The following is a 16,968-nucleotide window of genomic DNA, read 5'->3' on the forward strand; positions in this document are numbered from 1 at the left end:
AATACCTTTTGATTATAGACGACCGAGTGTTGTCATTTAATGCAGCAAATCCTATTCCCAACAACTTTCTTCAAATTAGTGTGTATCGGGGGAGGGGGGACACACTTACAGAACTTGATACCCATCTACCAGAGTAGTCTGAAACATGAGGGTCTATGCACACACGAGGTTTCTTTTCACGAGTCTCCGTAATAGTGGGTTGGAGGACCATTCAGGTGCCTAGTGCTTGCTGAGGACAATGCTGGAGTCCGTGGTACCGGCCACATTTTTCGGATGCAGACAAAGACTTGTCCGTTAAGCAGGACACCTCAACCACAAGGCAGGCGAACAGACAAGCCGTCAGGAAAGCGAAATATTGAAAAGAAAAGGACAAGCGATGGAGCATTCAAGAGAGAAGATAAAGGTAAAAGATGAATGAGACCTAAGACTGAATAGTTACATACCTGTCAGCCAATCACGTGACGCCGGCGACACAAGCCTTAGAACCCCAACTCATAGGATACAGCGGCACCGGGAGGGGCACAACTTCACAACTTCAAAGGTCAGGAAATCTGGACTACGTTCTTGTCAAAACTGAGTTCATAAAAATGCAGACAGTAAAAACTTTGATGAGCAGGAGACAAATGTTCGCGACTTTCTTCGGGAGAACTCCACGTGCAGCAGCCAAGTGAGCGAACAGCCTCTACGCTACAAACCGATCTCTGGCTCAAGGAGCAGCAGAGTAAACATGCACATGCATGCACGCATCTGCTGTACACTGCAGGGTGTGTGTGTGTGGAGGGGAGAGGGGGATGGGTAAGATGTGAGTGTGTGTGTGTGGGTAAGGGTGGGTGGGTACGGGGGTGAAGTGTTGAGATGTCTGTGGCAGAAGCTGCGTGGCCGACACCAGCCAGTGCACACGGCGCACTGCACTCTACTGATGGCACGTGCGTTCCCATGCAGGTCACACCCACGCCCACCCGCTACCTGCCTCCTTGCCGAGCAACCAAGATGGCGGCAAGAGCAAGATTCCATGGAGTATCTACCTCGGCGGTTAAACTGCTGTGTTAGGGAGTGTCCACAATCAGCCTTACGTCACTTCCGCTTCCTTCAAGGGAAGGCGGGGATGGAATGGCTGTGTAAGAACTCTAGACTGTGTGAGTGAGAAAAAGTACATGTAAAGAGAGCATCTGCTGATCCATGTTGTTTAATGAATTGGATCAGATTCATCTGTGGAACTATTGCTCTTGTAGCAATACCAAAAAATGTCTCTCTCTCACACACACACACACATCTGTCCTACCCCATCAAGCATCCTCCAGAATGGTAAAAACCTCTAAAAATTAAACAGTAAAAACTACATCACACTAGTCTCGACTAAATACCCGTCGGTTTGATGGGGGGCTTGGGAAATAAAATGGCAGCAACTACCCTCATCGCGCCAAACTCCACAACCTCCCTCAAAACCTAGGCGAAGGAATAATAATTCTCAGAAATTATGACTGGCGGCAAAGTGTTTGTGATGAGCTATCTTGCTACTTTATTCAAGATAACTTCCGCGCCAGAGCTCGCACTAGTTGGCGACGTAAGGAGAAAAGCTGTTTCCGGCGTGGGCGCGACGGGTGAGATGGTACACGTGACCCTTGCGTTCTGTTAGTAAACAACACATTCCAGTCTCACGTTCCTCGAATTCCTAAATCATCTTTTCCCATCAGCGAACCAACTACCCCTAACCTCTTATCGATACAATATGCCACCTTCGCGAAGGGAGTGGTCTGCAGATGCCGTGCCGCCAACATCTACTGGGTATCGGACATTTAAAAAAAAGTTCATCATTGCGACTGAGTGCGCCTGCGTAGTGGCGAGCTTGGGTGGAGGAGGGGGAGCCGGCTGACTGATGCTGCAACAGCTGCCTGGCTCCCTCTTGAATGTATCGACGTGAGACACCTGAAGAGAAGCCTGGCAACCCCGCGGCTCAAATGTCGACACAAGCAAATGAAGTTGGCAAGCTCAGGGAGTGATTCTGCAGGGACTCGACTTGGTCCCCAGCTGTCAAACACTCGGGTTTTGATTTCTGCACAGAAAAGTGTCGGCAATGCTGCTGCTGTTATAGCCAGTGTGGCTTTAACCTCCTGGGGCTGTAATCTTGAAGCGAGGGTAAGTCGCTGCCTTGTGGCAAAGTGGTGGGAGCAGGGGGAACTCGAGGCCAAACATTTTGTTTGCGTAAATAGAAAACAGGGTCAAGACTCCGAGAATATTCCATAATAAATAATAATACCGAGAATACTGCTTAATAAATATGATACTGTGAGCTTTGGTGATGCGGTACCACAGTCAAAGACAGGCTCATTGTACTTGACAAAAACCTTCATCCCAGGACACCTTTGCCTAAATAACTACGGCCTCAAGGGTAGAGCAGCATCCGCGGGGTCTGCTCACCGTTTCACGTCTACAGAGATAAGACGTTTACCCTTGATTTCCGGATGTTGACCCCGGGGCCACGACTTAACCTTGCTTCGTGACTATTGCTCCAGGCGTTTTTCAATCGTTTTTCTGCAGAAGCTGCGCCACTCAAAGGAGAAAGGAGAAAGGAGAAATGGGAGGGAATTAGAGAGAAATGCGACCAAAAACAAAAAACAAAGCGAAAAACCACAGGATGTAAGCAGAAAGGTTGCAGGGAGGAGATATTTACACTGGGACGAGGAAGAGGAAGAAACACGACATGAAGAGAGAGAGAAAGAGAGAAGGTTTGACTGGATGTCTGAAAATTAAAAAAAAGTGGGCAAAGTCGTCGTTGTAGCCTGAAGTCGGGAGAGTCACTGTACGAGCCATGCTCCTGAACCATGTCCCACGCCTTCTTGGGCTTGAAGAGTTGGTAACGGTTCGGACAATACAAGATGAAGCATTTTCCTCGGAGCCAATCTGCGCCATTTTGTAATAGTGAGCTACTTTCAGCGCGCATGTAGATGATGAATGAACTGGTCCTGCTACAAATCTCTTGTGTGATTATGCAGCATTCACAGCGTATTTCACTTTACACCAAAAAATAAACTGTAGAAAGTTCTATAAATGGATTAAGGGTCAACTGTCTGGTGCCATCAGAAGTTTGCGCAGATTTACGGGTAACAATATATATCTAGAAAATTTGACAAATATTCTTAACATTTTAGATTGTCATGACATATAGCGACAGCAGCCCTAAGCTGATTACACTCTGACACTTTTATGAGGCTGTTAAAAGGTGAAACGGTGACACGTAGCATTAACATACAGCAATATGCATGTACATGTGGTGTATATTTATAAAAATATATCGTATGTGAGTGCATGTGTGTGCGAGTGTATGACTTTTTTCTTGCTTTTAATAGGCACTGTTTATGTGTGTACATGGAGGCAATCTTTTCTTATGTAATCTTAACTTCATAAATGTAATTCCTCTTGAAAAGTGTCTATGACCTACTCAAATAAGCAAGTTCGAGTTTCGAGTTCTTGCTTCTGTATACAAAATTTAAAGAAACTAAAGTAGAGATGGTGCACTGCATACAGCGATGTAAACAAAAATATCCGCGCTTCTAATTTCTACGTAAAGATAATTCGTCTGTATAAAAGAAAAGACGATATGCAGCCTAATGTCGTTCGTAGAAACTATTGCAGTTAGTCTTCAGCTGTCTCTATGAACTATGCTGGACAAATCACGTGACTGCCCGGCAGCCCCCCTCACCTAATACTGCTGTGACGTTACTCAGAACGACTGTGTTAACAAATCGCTGCATGAGTTCACGAGTGCAAGGAAACACACAAAACTGCACGACCACCTTCAGACAAAGTATGGGGAGAAATGCAAGTCTTCCAAGATGTTTTAATTAATTCTTTAGCGCCACTGCTGTACTGTCATCTCTTTACTTCACGACATGTGATCCATCTATGTAGGGTTAGCGCTTGTCGCCAAAACAATGAGGATAGGCTATCCTGGGTTCAGATTTCGTCTCGGGCAGGCAGTTCTTTCTCAGCATGTCATCTGTTTTTGTCTGGCTGCTTTGCTAATATAACTTAGCTGCTGGTTCGGCGTAAAACACCAACTCCTCCCCCTTCTTGGAGGTTCATTTGACACCATCTTGGTAGTCCTCCTCTCTATAACATGTGATTATCATGCTAACTGTATGTGTTCACGGTGGTTCTTCATCTCAAGTACTTACTACCTCAAGTTGTTAGAAATAATGCTTATCCGCATTAGAGGGGTAGTTTCATAGAACAACTGCTCAGCTCAGCATCAACAAAAAAATACGTCACGTGAGGCCGCGGCTTCTGGATGCTTCTTGGTCTCGGTGGGCAACCATTTTACCCAACCGTCTATTTGCCGGTTAAAGCTCTACACAGGAATATATCTTTAAAATATTTTTGGTACGCAGCAACTATACAGGCTACATTTTATCACCGTCACAAAAATATACTCTTTTAAAGAATTAAAAATCCGTTAAGTAGAATTTTTTGCACAAGAGGCAGCGCTCAACGATGAAAGGACATTATTAGCACAAAGGAGACCCACTTGAATAGTCTTCACACATCCCGACCCCCCCCCCCCCCTGAGTCACGGCTCTGTCAGCGCAAACGTGAAAAGTGCGCAGGTTACCCTGTCTGTGTGTGTGTGCAATGATTCATCCCTAGCAGCCCAGCCTGACAGGCAAATGTCACGACAACCAACCTGTCAGCTGCATGGAGAAGAAGACCGGGACAGTACCTGGGAGGGATGAATTACCCAGCAACCCCCATCTCCCACTCCAGTGGCTGTTGATTCTCATCCACTGTAGTACAGACGCAAAAAAGACACGAGACACCTTCCACCCTTCTTCCTCATCTGCGCATCTTGGAAACAGATCCTGCAGATTGCTTCCGCCTGGACACAGTTCTCCAGAAAAATCAACTTCTATCACAAGTGTCCTGTGTGTCTCTAGCGAGCCATGCGCATTGCTGCTACCATACCGACATTAAGGGGGGAATATTTAAGGATATCTGAACAAATGCATTTCCATTGCTTGTCAAAGGCTGAATACAGATTTCGTTTTCAAATGGTTTCAAGAAGTGTTGGGAGTCATCAAGGTGACACCGAGGACATACAAAGTCGTACTTCAATCAGGTGCGGTGGTGGATGGCGTAGGGAAGTGGGTGGTGATGGTGTGGGGAGCACTGCATTCCTGACGATCCTGTTTTGTTGGCCAGGTACCTGTTAGCAAATGCGCAGGCAAGAGTTTAATAGCACGATATTCACAGACCAAACAAACACGTAAGCCACTCTGTGAGTGCAGGCCGGAAGTGAGGAGGTGCACTCATGCCACATTCAAAGCATGCGATATGGTAAGAATTTACTCGCCAAGTAACACTACACGAGGAACCTGTCTCAACGATGACTACTACTTTCTTGATAATCGCCAATCACACACTAGAAGTCACCTCATTTACTACTTTAATATATACCATAAGCTTCTCTCCTGCGAGCGCGCACACACACATATAATAATAATGAGGATTTATAGCGCGCCTTTCCAAAAAATTGCTCATAGCGCTTTACATAAATCATACAGACTAAATCATCAACAACCAAGCACCCATGTGCGCGCGCACGTACTGACACACTCATGCTACACACAAATGTTTTGAGGACCCAAGAAGATTCATTCAACATTTAGTCCTGACCCGTATCATACAGCCCCACCTCGTGAAATGCTCGACTCTCATAAAGTTCAATAACCCGAGATTGTAACGGAGCGGTGAGCCGGTGATACGCTGCAATGGAGGGAGAGAAGCACTTCGCTCAGGTCAAGGTTCACCTGCCTGCCAAGCGAACCATTCTCTCCATGCCAGCAGGACCCTTTATGTCTATGTGTTGAGCGTGTCATACACGTGCCAGCGACTCCACTGAACACCAACAACCATTTCAACGCTCCAAATAACGATCTCTGACGTCGCGAGGTCAGAGTTCAGATCTCCCAAGCTTTAAAATTTCAAACAGTGCATTATGAATATTTATCCACTTCAGTGCTCGACCATCTAAACAGACTCCACACTGTTCAGCAGAGATTAGACAAAATCAAATTTCCATGTCTGAGAAAAAAAAAATGTACACAATCAAATTCCAGACTCCCTTACAGAACTTCCCTAAGGTATGGCGTGGCCCACACAGCTCCTGGATCCTACATCTGCTAGTGATAGTCCACGTGATTGATGGGGCTTCAACAACAGCGCCCATCTCTATCTGCCGCACTCTGGCAACCAGTTTCCCTAATATAGCTTTATTGATTAGCAATCTGGAATGATGCAAGCATTCACATTTACACAGAAGAACAGACAGCCCACAACACAAGACTTCCAATGCTGTACCTGTCACTTCGCACTATTTTTAGAAACTTGGTACAGGTAGACTCTCGATATAACGAGTTTCCATCTCACGAATTATTCAGTAAAACAAATTTTCTCCAAAATCTTGGAAGATTCTCACAGAACTCAACAAACAAACAAACAAACAAACAAACAAACAAACAAACAAACTCAATGTAACTTTTTCAGTATACGAACTAAACTTCAAGTCAAAAGCGAATAAAATTCACTCGTTCGATTCACTTACATCAAGCATTCATTTCATGAGAAAATGGAAGAGTTAGCTACTACAAGAGAAGGTCGTCTGCTAGATAAATGGTCCTCAATTGAAGAGAACAGAGAAGAGATCTCAAACAAGCAGCGTTGGTTTACCCTGGGACAGAAAACTCCGATCCTCTCGGACGCTGATGGAGGACAGAAAAAGATGTTGGCCGAGAAGTTCGGCATTACGCGGATTTGTGATGTCGACGATTATTAAAGACAGTGAAAAATATTTCGGAAAAAGCAGCATGGGACCACAACGAAAGAAGATGAAAACGGCTCTACAAGAAGATTCTTTTCCCCTGGTTTAGTGACACATGGTCACAGAAGATTCTTGTGAGTGGCTCGATTTTGCAAGAAAAAGCTCTAAAGTGTGTGGTGTCTCTTGGACTTCCAAACCAGCATCGTCTGGTTGTAGATACAATATCTCGTCAAAAGCAGTCAGCACTAAGATGAACCGCATTAAAAAAGTGAACAAGTGGCGTTTAAGTAAAATCAAGAAAATCCTCTCATCTTTGGCAAAAAGGGATTTTGTTTAAAATGCGGACGGAGTGAGACGCTCCTTCCACCGGCGGTCACTTTCGATGATTTTGTTAACGAGGACAACGAGGTGCCTACGTGTCATCACATGAGCGACGTTGAAGATGTTGAGAATGTTCTGCAAAGTGATGAAAAATGAATGTATAGCATCCGGTTACAAGAGTATGCCATCACGAAAATCAGATGGATGTGCCTGGTGAGGCCAAGATTAGTGCATCTGAAGCCCTCGCTCTTTTGCAGGTCAGGCGCTCCCACCCTCCCACCCCGCTTTTAGTGTAATGACCGATAACATAATGTCAGTCTTGAAGATGGTCTGCTGACAACTGCTTCCTAGGTTCAGGTTCTGCCAAAAATTGCCGACTTTTTCAAGAGCCAGTAGATTCTGGTTTCGCTACTTTCATTTTTACGTTCGAGCTTGAAGGCTTCTGTTTCTCACATGAAGAATAAAATATATTTCTAAATTGAAATTATACAGAAAGCTCATTGAATTTTGAGAATCTTGATGTAACGAACTATCCAGTATAACAACTTTTTTTTCTCTGGTCGAAACTAGTCCACTATATTGAGATTCTACTATGTAAGATTTTACACTTTTATTGTTACATGGTGACAGAAGCAATAATACATGAAAACCTGTATGACAAAATATTAAAGGCTTATGGATAAAAGTAGTGTTGCTCTTATCTCATTCAACACACACTTGAGAAAAATGCATTCATCTACAGCTTTGACAGCATAAATGAGATCACAGTGGGCAAAAGAAAAACATAATCCGGGTGGTCTTAATGTGTCTATACTTAGCTGCATGACTCAACTCCCGTATGAGCCAGCCCCTGCCCGGTTTTTGAATTACACCCTTTAAAAACACGTTTTAGCATTATGTTTGAACATGTCTTTGGGTAGTGTAATAGTAGGCACCAGTTTGGAATCATATTAGTTAACATTCAATCACAAACCTGAGTGAATGTGCATAGTATTAGCGGAAAACGCCCGCGCGCACACACAAACACACAAACAAAAACATGGAAAAGACAGCACAAGCATTTGGACTTCGTCAAAAGTTGTTTTCCTCAGATTGACAATGACAGAAGAATGTCAGAGCTCATTCCTTTCTCACCAGTTGTTTACCAATGATTCTCTGACCTCCACCTCCGACATTTCGTACTCTACTGCTGTACACGTGAGCAGAGGTAACCAATCAGAATGCTACACAACTGTGAGCCATCTTTACATCCAACTACATTTGAGACCACATATAATTCAAAATTGATGTGATTTTGTTTGGTTACATGATCTGCAACATAAATGCAGATGATGCAGAAAGGCGTGCACTTCATATGGTCTCATAAAAAATGATCAACATTTCCAGTGAAAGTCACCATCACATCCTTTAAAGGACTCCTTCACATGTGCTTTTCTTTAATTTAAATGATGGATGTCAGTCTATTCTCTCGATATTGTTTCCGCCCTCACAAGACTGAATCATGCAGAATATAACCTTATTCCTGCTTTTAATCAACATGTCAAAGTTTTGGCCTGGAGCCACTGACAAGGTCTTCTCTGACCTGTCAGTAGGCAATTTCAATTACATCCCTCCCCCCGCGCTTAAGTGGGGCACCAGGTACAGAAGTTGCTGTTTGCCAGACGGGCGTCCCTTTCATACTTGAAGATGATGGGCATGCGTGCACACGTGCGGTGGAATCCAGCGCACGCGCAAGCACGCACTTACACAAGGTTTGGGCAAAGAGTCAAAGAAAAATTTGCCATTTAAAAAAGAAAACAAACTAAATTATAAGTATGATAAAAATGCAAGGAACGCAAAATGGGATGAGGAGCACGGGAGTGAGATTTCAAGCCATCTACGATGTGGCATACTACTGTAGAGACTGTCGCGACTGTGTTGCCATGAAACTAAGACAGCTGGTTTGACTGGAAAAAAGATTCGAGCCACAGACTGAGGTTGGATGCTAACTACGACAATCAAATCATAGATGGTATACATATGTATGGTCCATGATTTTATACAGCTATCTGTGAGAGCACCTGGCGCACCTCTACCAGAAACGATCCTGTCGCTGAATATAATTTAGAGTGCGAATGGATAAATATTTTCTTTTCTACCACGCCTTTAAGCCGGTAGTCCTGCGACAGTGGGGTTATGAAGTGCCCATGGCTGCGACCAACCACCCTGTGTGTGTATGTACGCGAATGTATGCATGTGAGATAACAGTTTAAGACACGGCTGTGATCACTCAGTAAACACGTCGCCTCCCAGAGGACCTGAAATACATGTTGCTCCAAGTACGTCCTAATAAAAGTGTCCTCAGGTGTAATCAGTACAAAGAAAGAGCCTGCCATTGCGATGTTGTTTCAGTTGCCGTTGCACGTATAGCGTCCAGACTAAACTTACCTGAGAGCTGGTGGTGATGTCGGTAGGTATACACATACACACGCTGATGCGCGTAGCCCACTTGTGGGGCAGCAGCTCTGGCTTGGTTTATCCCCCAGGGGCTAAGAAATACACCTCCGATTAGCGAACCAGCGTTCACTCGTACGCCAACACAAGGACTCGCAGTCGTTTGGCGGCTCCTTCTCCCTCTCCTGCACCGAACGTCTGCACCCTCCGGTCGCCGCTACCAGGGGAAGAGAACTGATATCCGGGGATGAGCTAACGGGGGCTTCGCAGTCAATGAATGAACGAGAAGTGAATGAGCCGGGTTCTCTTCACGCTGGTCACACCTCCCTTGCTGTACCTACTGCAACCGAAGGTGTGTGCAAGATACGGAGCCCTGTCCATCCCCCAATCCCTCCCTCCTGTTCGCCACATCACGCGCATCCAATGCTGGCCTCTCGCAGATAAGGTCGACCAGGACTGGCCTACGAACTGCAACTGTGCAAACCGCTACAGTTACGCAGCCATGCCTCAGCTCCCTCGTAAAGAGCTTTATACTACGTCCAAGCCACATTCTGCTTATTAAGTAGCTTATTTATTTTATCCATGGAGTTTTAAAAAGGAATGGCTCTGTAAAATCTGTAAAAAGTAGTAAGCCAAATGGACGAGGGAGTACCTCTGATATGACTGAAGTCTTTCTTAACTGAGATTGCAAGTTTAGGCTAGACCTGGCATAAATCTAGAGATTAATAATAATCTTCACATCTGTGCCTGCCCACAGCACATGATAAACTGAGCACAGACCCTGATGTAAATATGGACATGCTAATTAAGTAATCCACTGACAATGAACGGGCTTTTGGCACGACTTAGTATATTCACCTTGACTGTTCTGATAGTGTCACGTACTGAGATAGACTATTCACAAAACTGCTGACAAATGCTTGCTTTAAAATTGGGATAAAATAATGCTGGGCAGGAATATATCTGTTTGTTAGACGTTAACGATATTGATCATTATGTGTGATGATTCTGTGTTTCTCAGTTTCAGTCATGAGAAATTGTGTTAGAGATGATTTGAAAAGTGACAAGGCCTTCAGGGACAGGACAGGCTTCAAGAAATTAAAAAAGTTATTAGAGACATTTGTACTCACTGGGCATTTAACTTAAGAAACAAGTGAATGGGTTTGTTACTACAGTGATTATAGGAAATTGAATGAAAGCATCCACAGAATCACACAAATCACATAATTTTTAATACCGTTTTAATACACTCTCTCCAGATATTGACCATACTTGACTTTGCTTGCTGCCCGTTGACACAATACTTGTTAAAATTATGCAATTCAAAGTGCAACATGTTAATTTGCCTAGCATCCAAGGATGAGTAAGTTTTCAAATCTCATTTGTACATAATATTTGATGGACTAATGAGCCAGTTCTAACACTAAATACTGAAAATATCAAGTACATGCTAAATCAAAACAAAGCAAAACAAAAACCCTTTAGAACAGACCTGGGCAAGGGGCGGCCCGCCTCCTATCTCTGACTGGCCCGCCTGCTGGCCCGCCCACCAGTATATATACTATATATACAGTATTGGGTAAAACTGAGTTAACTATATTAGTCCGGTCCTCTAAAACCATCCCAGTTTCTTATGCGGCCCCTTGGGAAAATTAATTGCCCACCCCTGCTTTAGAAGATCTTTTGTCCAGCAAGAACTCCCTTTAATCAGAGCCTTTTCAGTCTGATAAAGACAGAAAGAGATCACAAAGAGAGAACAGTCTAATGGGAATCAAATCATTGTCCAATAATCTTTGCAAATCTTGTGAATGAGTACATATGTACGCGTCATGCTGGTTTGGATGCATGTATATCATTTGTATATGTGTGCATGTACACATGCATGTGTTAATCAGGATTAAGCTTAAAAAAACAAAATGGGGTAACTAAGATTGCTTTCTCACCAACCCCCATTACATTACAAACAATTTGAGTACACGTTAACTTAAAATTTTGTTTTAGACACCTCCTCACTAGAGAAACAAATATGAGTTTTAACTGCATCATATTTTACAATACTAGTCAATCTATGAATATCTATGAATCATGCAGTGCCTCATCATTTTAGTCAGGCCGCCTACACTCCCAGGTAAGGTATGTTATGTGTATATATAAATACTAAATGAATGCGATTTAATCGGTCCTATTCTAGCATGTAGGACGCAGAAATTTTGATAAGTTTAGGCAAAAAGTTAATCATACTAAATCAGCTAAAAAAACAAACCCCTAAGAAAATAAATGCAACACCAAAGCTCCAGTTTCGATACAGTCACTGAAGCAGACGACGTCTCTCAAAGTAGGCCACATTCCTAGAGTTTTCGAAATTGTTTCCTATTTCTCTCCCACGATAACCTATCAATGGTTTTGGATGAATATTACCAATTAAAAAACTCTTTAATAGTTCTTAAACTACACTATGCGCTATGGTATTTCATTATTTATTTTAATTTGTTCTTAGCTCAGTCGCGGAGTGTCGACCGGTGGCAGCGGGTACAAAGCTGCAAAGTGACGCACATATTTTCACACCTCGAAACCCATTTGTCGCGCATCATTAAAATATCGACAGTAATTAGCATCAAAATGTCATCGAAACACACAAAATATTTCGGTACTTACCAGAACCGTTGGCACGCTGAAGCCACAGAACAAGAAAAGCCACTAGAGCCTGCAGCAGCGATGAGACCAGCACAATAGCACCGCCAGCAAACCGGAAGTGCTTGTCTAGAGTTGTGGCGAGTATTCCCACGAGTAGTCTCCCTTCTCTCGCAAGCTGGGGAATGTGGTCTCGTTCTTGTTATTGTTTGTTAGCATGCGCGTGTCTCCCTCTTTGCGTGTGTGTGTTAATTGGAGGAAGGTTTATCAGTTAAAAGCTCCTCCCTTCAATAACACCAGCAGCGATTTCTGATTTGTTTAATTAATGCGCCAGGAGATTATTATATTACAGATAGCAAACCCTCCATCACCACTGCTCCCAGCATTTTTACTGAAAAATATATTTTTTTTATGAAGTTTGAAGTCTACAGGGTGGGCGAAATGATTTTAAAAAAGGAAGATAGGGTTTAAAAAAAAATCCCGTGTAAGGATTGTGCTCATGAAATAAGCCATCATTTTGGTTCCACGAAACAGAGCAGAAACTCATATACCACGGACGTGTATCCAGGCGCCGTAACCGCGAGTACATCTCTCCTTGGGCCAACTGAAGCAAGGGACATAACTTTATTAATGCTAGTTCTTTGCATCTGTAGTGGAATCCCCGGAACAAAAACATATCTCGAAGTCGTGATGTCGAGGGCATTTAACTTACTGCTGGAAGTAGAGCGAACTAGATATCATATAGCGCACTGACTGAGCCGGAGGGGGGTGGGGAATTGGTACAACTGAGGCTATATTACGGCAAGGCAGCCAGCCCTGTAAACAGATGCCACGTGCAGAGAAAGAACAGCGTGCCCGAGACGAGAAATGAACTCTGGGCAGCTAACCTTCACTGTATTGGTCACAGGCGCTAACCGTTGCGCCACCGGACCGCTGACTGAGCTGGAGACTCAGTACAGTTAGCCTAGGATTATATACAGTGATACCTCGGTTCTCGAACATAATTCGTTCCGGGAGGACGGTCGAGAACCAAATTGTTCGAGAACCGAAGCAATGAAACCCATAGGAAATAATGGAAACTGGATTAATTCGTTCCAAGCCCCAGAAAATGCCTATTTACTGGCCTAATTTGTATATAATATGTAGAAAAACATGAGTCTCAACAAGAAATAAGAAATAAAAGTGTATTTATTAAAACAAAAAAACAAAAAAATAATAAAATGTTTTGTACAGTACAGTAAATTGTGTTTCATTTACTGTACCTGTACCAAACTTTACGGCAGGAGGCAATGAATGTGGAGGGAGGAGGAAAGGGGAATGGTTATTGTTTTGAAGGGGAGTCCTCTTCAATAAAAACAGAGGGTAACTGCTCTTCGGGTGTTTCTGTTCTCTGTATGTTTTGCTGAGGAGAATCAGAATCTTGCTCTGCAGTTGCTTGTCTGATTTCTTTACGGAAGAATTTGTCAATTGTTTGCTGTTTTTTTTTCTCTTTTGCAAAATTTTGAGGAAAGTGGACATAACATTGTCATTAAAAATGTTAACTGCTCTATTTGCTACCACTTTATCAGGGTGATGTTGTTCAACAAAATTTGCGATTTCTGTCCATTTTGCACACATTTCATGACTCTCTCCACAAAAACGTGACTGTCTCTCTCTCTCTCTGCACTCACACTGATGACGCAAGCAAGGCGCGCTGGGCCGAATGAACGCCATTCGGCTCAACTCGGACGTTCGGATGTTCGAGTTCCAAATATTTGTTCGGATTCCAAGACAAAATTTTCTCGAATTTCCTGGTCGAATACCGATTTGGTCGAAAGTCAAGGCGTTCGAGAACCGAGGTATCACTGTATATAAAAAACTTAACTACCCCGGTTCATTAAAAGAAGTTCATGAACGGTACACTGTCCAATCTGCACACTTGTTCTCCTGTTCAATGGAATCGCATTTGACATGATCACGGACGTGTATAGGTGTACTGCTGTCTGTCTGCCGAGACCAACGATTAGCCTCTGTGATTTATGTAAAGCTCTATCAGCAAATTTTTTGAAAGGAGCTATACAGCTCCTCATTATTATTAAACATATGAATTGTCTTTCATACAACGTCTTAATAATTTGAACGTGTTTTGTACTGGTAGATGTTCCTTTAATCAACTTTTCTTTTTTTATAAAATTTTTTAACTGCAAGTCGTAGAATGTAAAGCAACACACATAGACATATGACGAGCATTGCACCAAGGAAACCCAATACATCCATCAGGTAGAACTGGTAGAGTGGAATTTCCTGCCCCGCCGACCTCATGTAGGCGCCCCCATACAGCATCACGTGATCTAGCCAGAAGGCGGCGCGTTCTGCTGGAACTCCAAACTCCACGCGGAAAAGATGCGAGGCGTGAGTTATAGCATCTTTGTAGATGCGGTCAGTTGCCACTGTCTTGATGGCCGACGCAATTTCTGAAACATTCGCAGAGCGCAGATCCAGTGTCATCCCGAAGTTTTTGATCCTCATCCTCTCAGCGTTGTACAGTTGGTCGAAGGAGATCGGGAGTCCCACCATGGGTACGGCGTGGTACAGCGCCTGGTACTGGCCACTGGACCCGCAGTGGGTCACGAAGACTTTGGTGTTGGGGTGAGCCAGAAGGTCGTTCTGCGGAAACCAAGGCAACGTTAACAGTTTGCGCTTGTCTGGAGACGGAAGGTTTGAGCGAAAGATCACCTTGAATGGAATCTCTCGGAAAACCTCCCAGAACTTCTGTACGATGTTGTCGGGAAGGTCCAGAACGAACGACCCAAAAGAGACTATGACCACGCCTCCTGAGCATCGTCCATGAACAATTGTAGGTCGTGAGGCAAGGGCTTTGCAGGTGAAGCCGCTATTCCTCCTACAACCTTGACATTGGGCAAGGTTGGTCTCGGGTAGTCTAGAATGTGGTCAAAGAAGGAAAGCCACACTTCCGCTCTAGCACCTAGCATGGTCATAGGAACATACGTTATTTCCGGGCGTAGGTCGCGACTGCGTTCTCTGGACATAAAGGATCGTTTAAGTACTGAGATGCATAGATCATGAAGTTGGTCAGTCGTTCCGTGAAGGTCATGTGTTGTCCGACGGGGAGGAACTCGACAGGGTCCACGGCAGGCGAGAAAGGGATTCGCCTGAAGAAAGGCTCTGAGGCAAAGTGTAGACCGGCGAAGGGTACCCCCATCCGGTAGGCGAAGATGAGGAACATGCGAGAAGCTGAACCGTCGTCGTACACAAATAAATCTGGTTTGGCCAGTTTCATTTTCTCAAACAACATTTGGTTGGTCAGGATCTCGTGGCTTATCTGGCGCATCGTCTGCACCACATTTTCGAGGTCGGCTTCTCGCCCTTCGAAGTAAGGTTTGACCATGGTCGGCTCGGCAACGTCTTTGACCATGTTCAGCCTCGTGGAATATTCAATGACTTGGAGCCCTGAGAGGTCAAGGACGTCTCGAATTCCAATGTTGGAGGGTATGACGAGCGTTATTTCGTGACCCTTTTCTGTCAAGGCGCGTGCGAGCTTCAGGTGCATGTAGACGTGGCTCGTGCATGGGAGAGGCATGCACATGATATGTTTGGCTGCGGCATTCGTCAGCCTTGTCAGCAGAAGCGCTAGCCAAACCACAAGAATCTGCCGCATTGGTATCAATGGAATAAATACCTGGAATAAAATTCATGCGAGTGGCAATGGAAAATACATAAACCTTGCAGACGACCGACAGTAAATAAATTATTTAGTCAGTTTGAAAGGGAGACAGATGCAGATACAACAAATATAATTGCTTTGCTATAGTACCTGGTAATTTAATGCTCATACTCACTCCACGCACCCATATATCAACACACACACACATACAAGCACGCATACACGAACAAGCCAACGCCCCAGGTGAGCATAATTATTAAGAGTAGTCTTCCAATGGAAGGGTAAAGTGTTGACACAGCTGCCAGCACAATCAAGTACATGTACAGAGAGAACATAATTATATTCTGCCTTGAGCTCGAAGGGAGAAAATTTAAGTCCGCGGCTTTCGCAAAGATCGCCTCGCCAACCCAGTGACCCAGACTCCAGCCATCGAGAAAAGGCGACGGGGTGCAATTACCCCGAGGCACCATTTTAAGCTAGGAGTTCGCCTGTACTCACTTGCACACACAAAAAAAGAGGTCAACATTGACTACCAGAGTCACTGTGGTTCGACTTCGTCGTTGTACTAATTCATTAATATTGGTTACAAAAGTCCATACAGCCGTCCTGCCACAACACAAGGAGAAGCAGAGACCAGGTATTGCGATCTAACATGTTATCCGAGTATTGAGAGGAAGACGGCGGTGGGGTGACACAGTTGTGAATCGCCTATCACAAAAAAGACGAGAATAGGTTCTGAGTTCTGAACCTGTCTTTGGTAAAGCTATTTTTTGTGTGTGAAGTGAACACCTACTGTCAAGGTAGGCCGTCAGGGGTTTTTTCCGGTTTTACTGGTTTTATCTACAGTTTACATCCTTCCCCCTAAACAAACTAAAGCAAGCAAATCGCAAAACCCTCCCCACTACCCACCGCCAAAAAAAAAAACCAAACAAAAACAAAAAAACCAAGCTGTTGTCCATACTCAAGTGTGAGCTCGCGTACTCACCTCAATAGAGGACAGACGAAGAAACCAGTCAGGTCAAAAGGACACGATAGCACCTGTAAAATAGTACTTGCAAGGTCAGAATACAAATCTCAGGTGCGACACCTTGTCACCTTGTTTGTG

At 44.1% G+C, this 16,968-nt stretch overlaps 2 protein-coding genes across 4 annotated transcripts in view; both read right to left on the bottom strand.

Annotated features, from left to right (window-relative positions):
- Positions 1–12,356, bottom strand: part of LOC112561365 (ankyrin repeat, PH and SEC7 domain containing protein secG-like) — a 33,177-nt gene extending 20,821 nt beyond the window's left edge. Inside the window, exon 1 of one of the 3 annotated variants that reach the window (XM_025233813.1) lies at positions 12,224–12,356. The gene's annotated coding sequence lies outside the window, so the exon portion shown is untranslated. Of the gene's footprint in view, positions 1–443; positions 627–9,562; positions 9,943–12,223 lie in introns of those variants that run through there. The other 2 variants (XM_025233814.1, XM_025233815.1) reach the window with 2 other exon arrangements.
- A 1,979-nt stretch (positions 12,357–14,335) lies between these two features.
- LOC112562471 (UDP-glucuronosyltransferase 2B18-like) lies at positions 14,336–15,749 on the bottom strand. Its single transcript, XM_025235751.1, has 2 exons — positions 15,247–15,749; positions 14,336–15,119 (listed from the first exon to the last, which is right to left on the bottom strand). The coding sequence occupies exons 1-2, from the start codon at positions 15,747–15,749 to the stop codon at positions 14,345–14,347; spliced, it is 1,278 nt and encodes a 425-aa protein (XP_025091536.1). The 3' UTR covers positions 14,336–14,344.
- Between the last annotated feature and the right edge of the window lie 1,219 nt (positions 15,750–16,968).

The sequence above is a fragment of the Pomacea canaliculata genome, linkage group LG4 (assembly GCF_003073045.1).
Source record: "Pomacea canaliculata isolate SZHN2017 linkage group LG4, ASM307304v1, whole genome shotgun sequence".
NCBI lineage: Eukaryota > Metazoa > Mollusca > Gastropoda > Architaenioglossa > Ampullariidae > Pomacea > Pomacea canaliculata.

What these genes read in the sequence shown, in the direction of transcription:
- LOC112562471 (XM_025235751.1), bottom strand. Translation starts at nt 15,749, where the DNA reads ATGCACCTGAAGCTCGCACGCGCCTTGACAGAAAAGGGTCACGAAATA. An exon ending in TTCATGATCTATGCATCTCA is followed by an intron (nt 15,120 to 15,246) that starts GTACTTAAACGA and finishes ACCACATTCTAG; the next exon opens with ACTACCCGAGACCAACCTTG.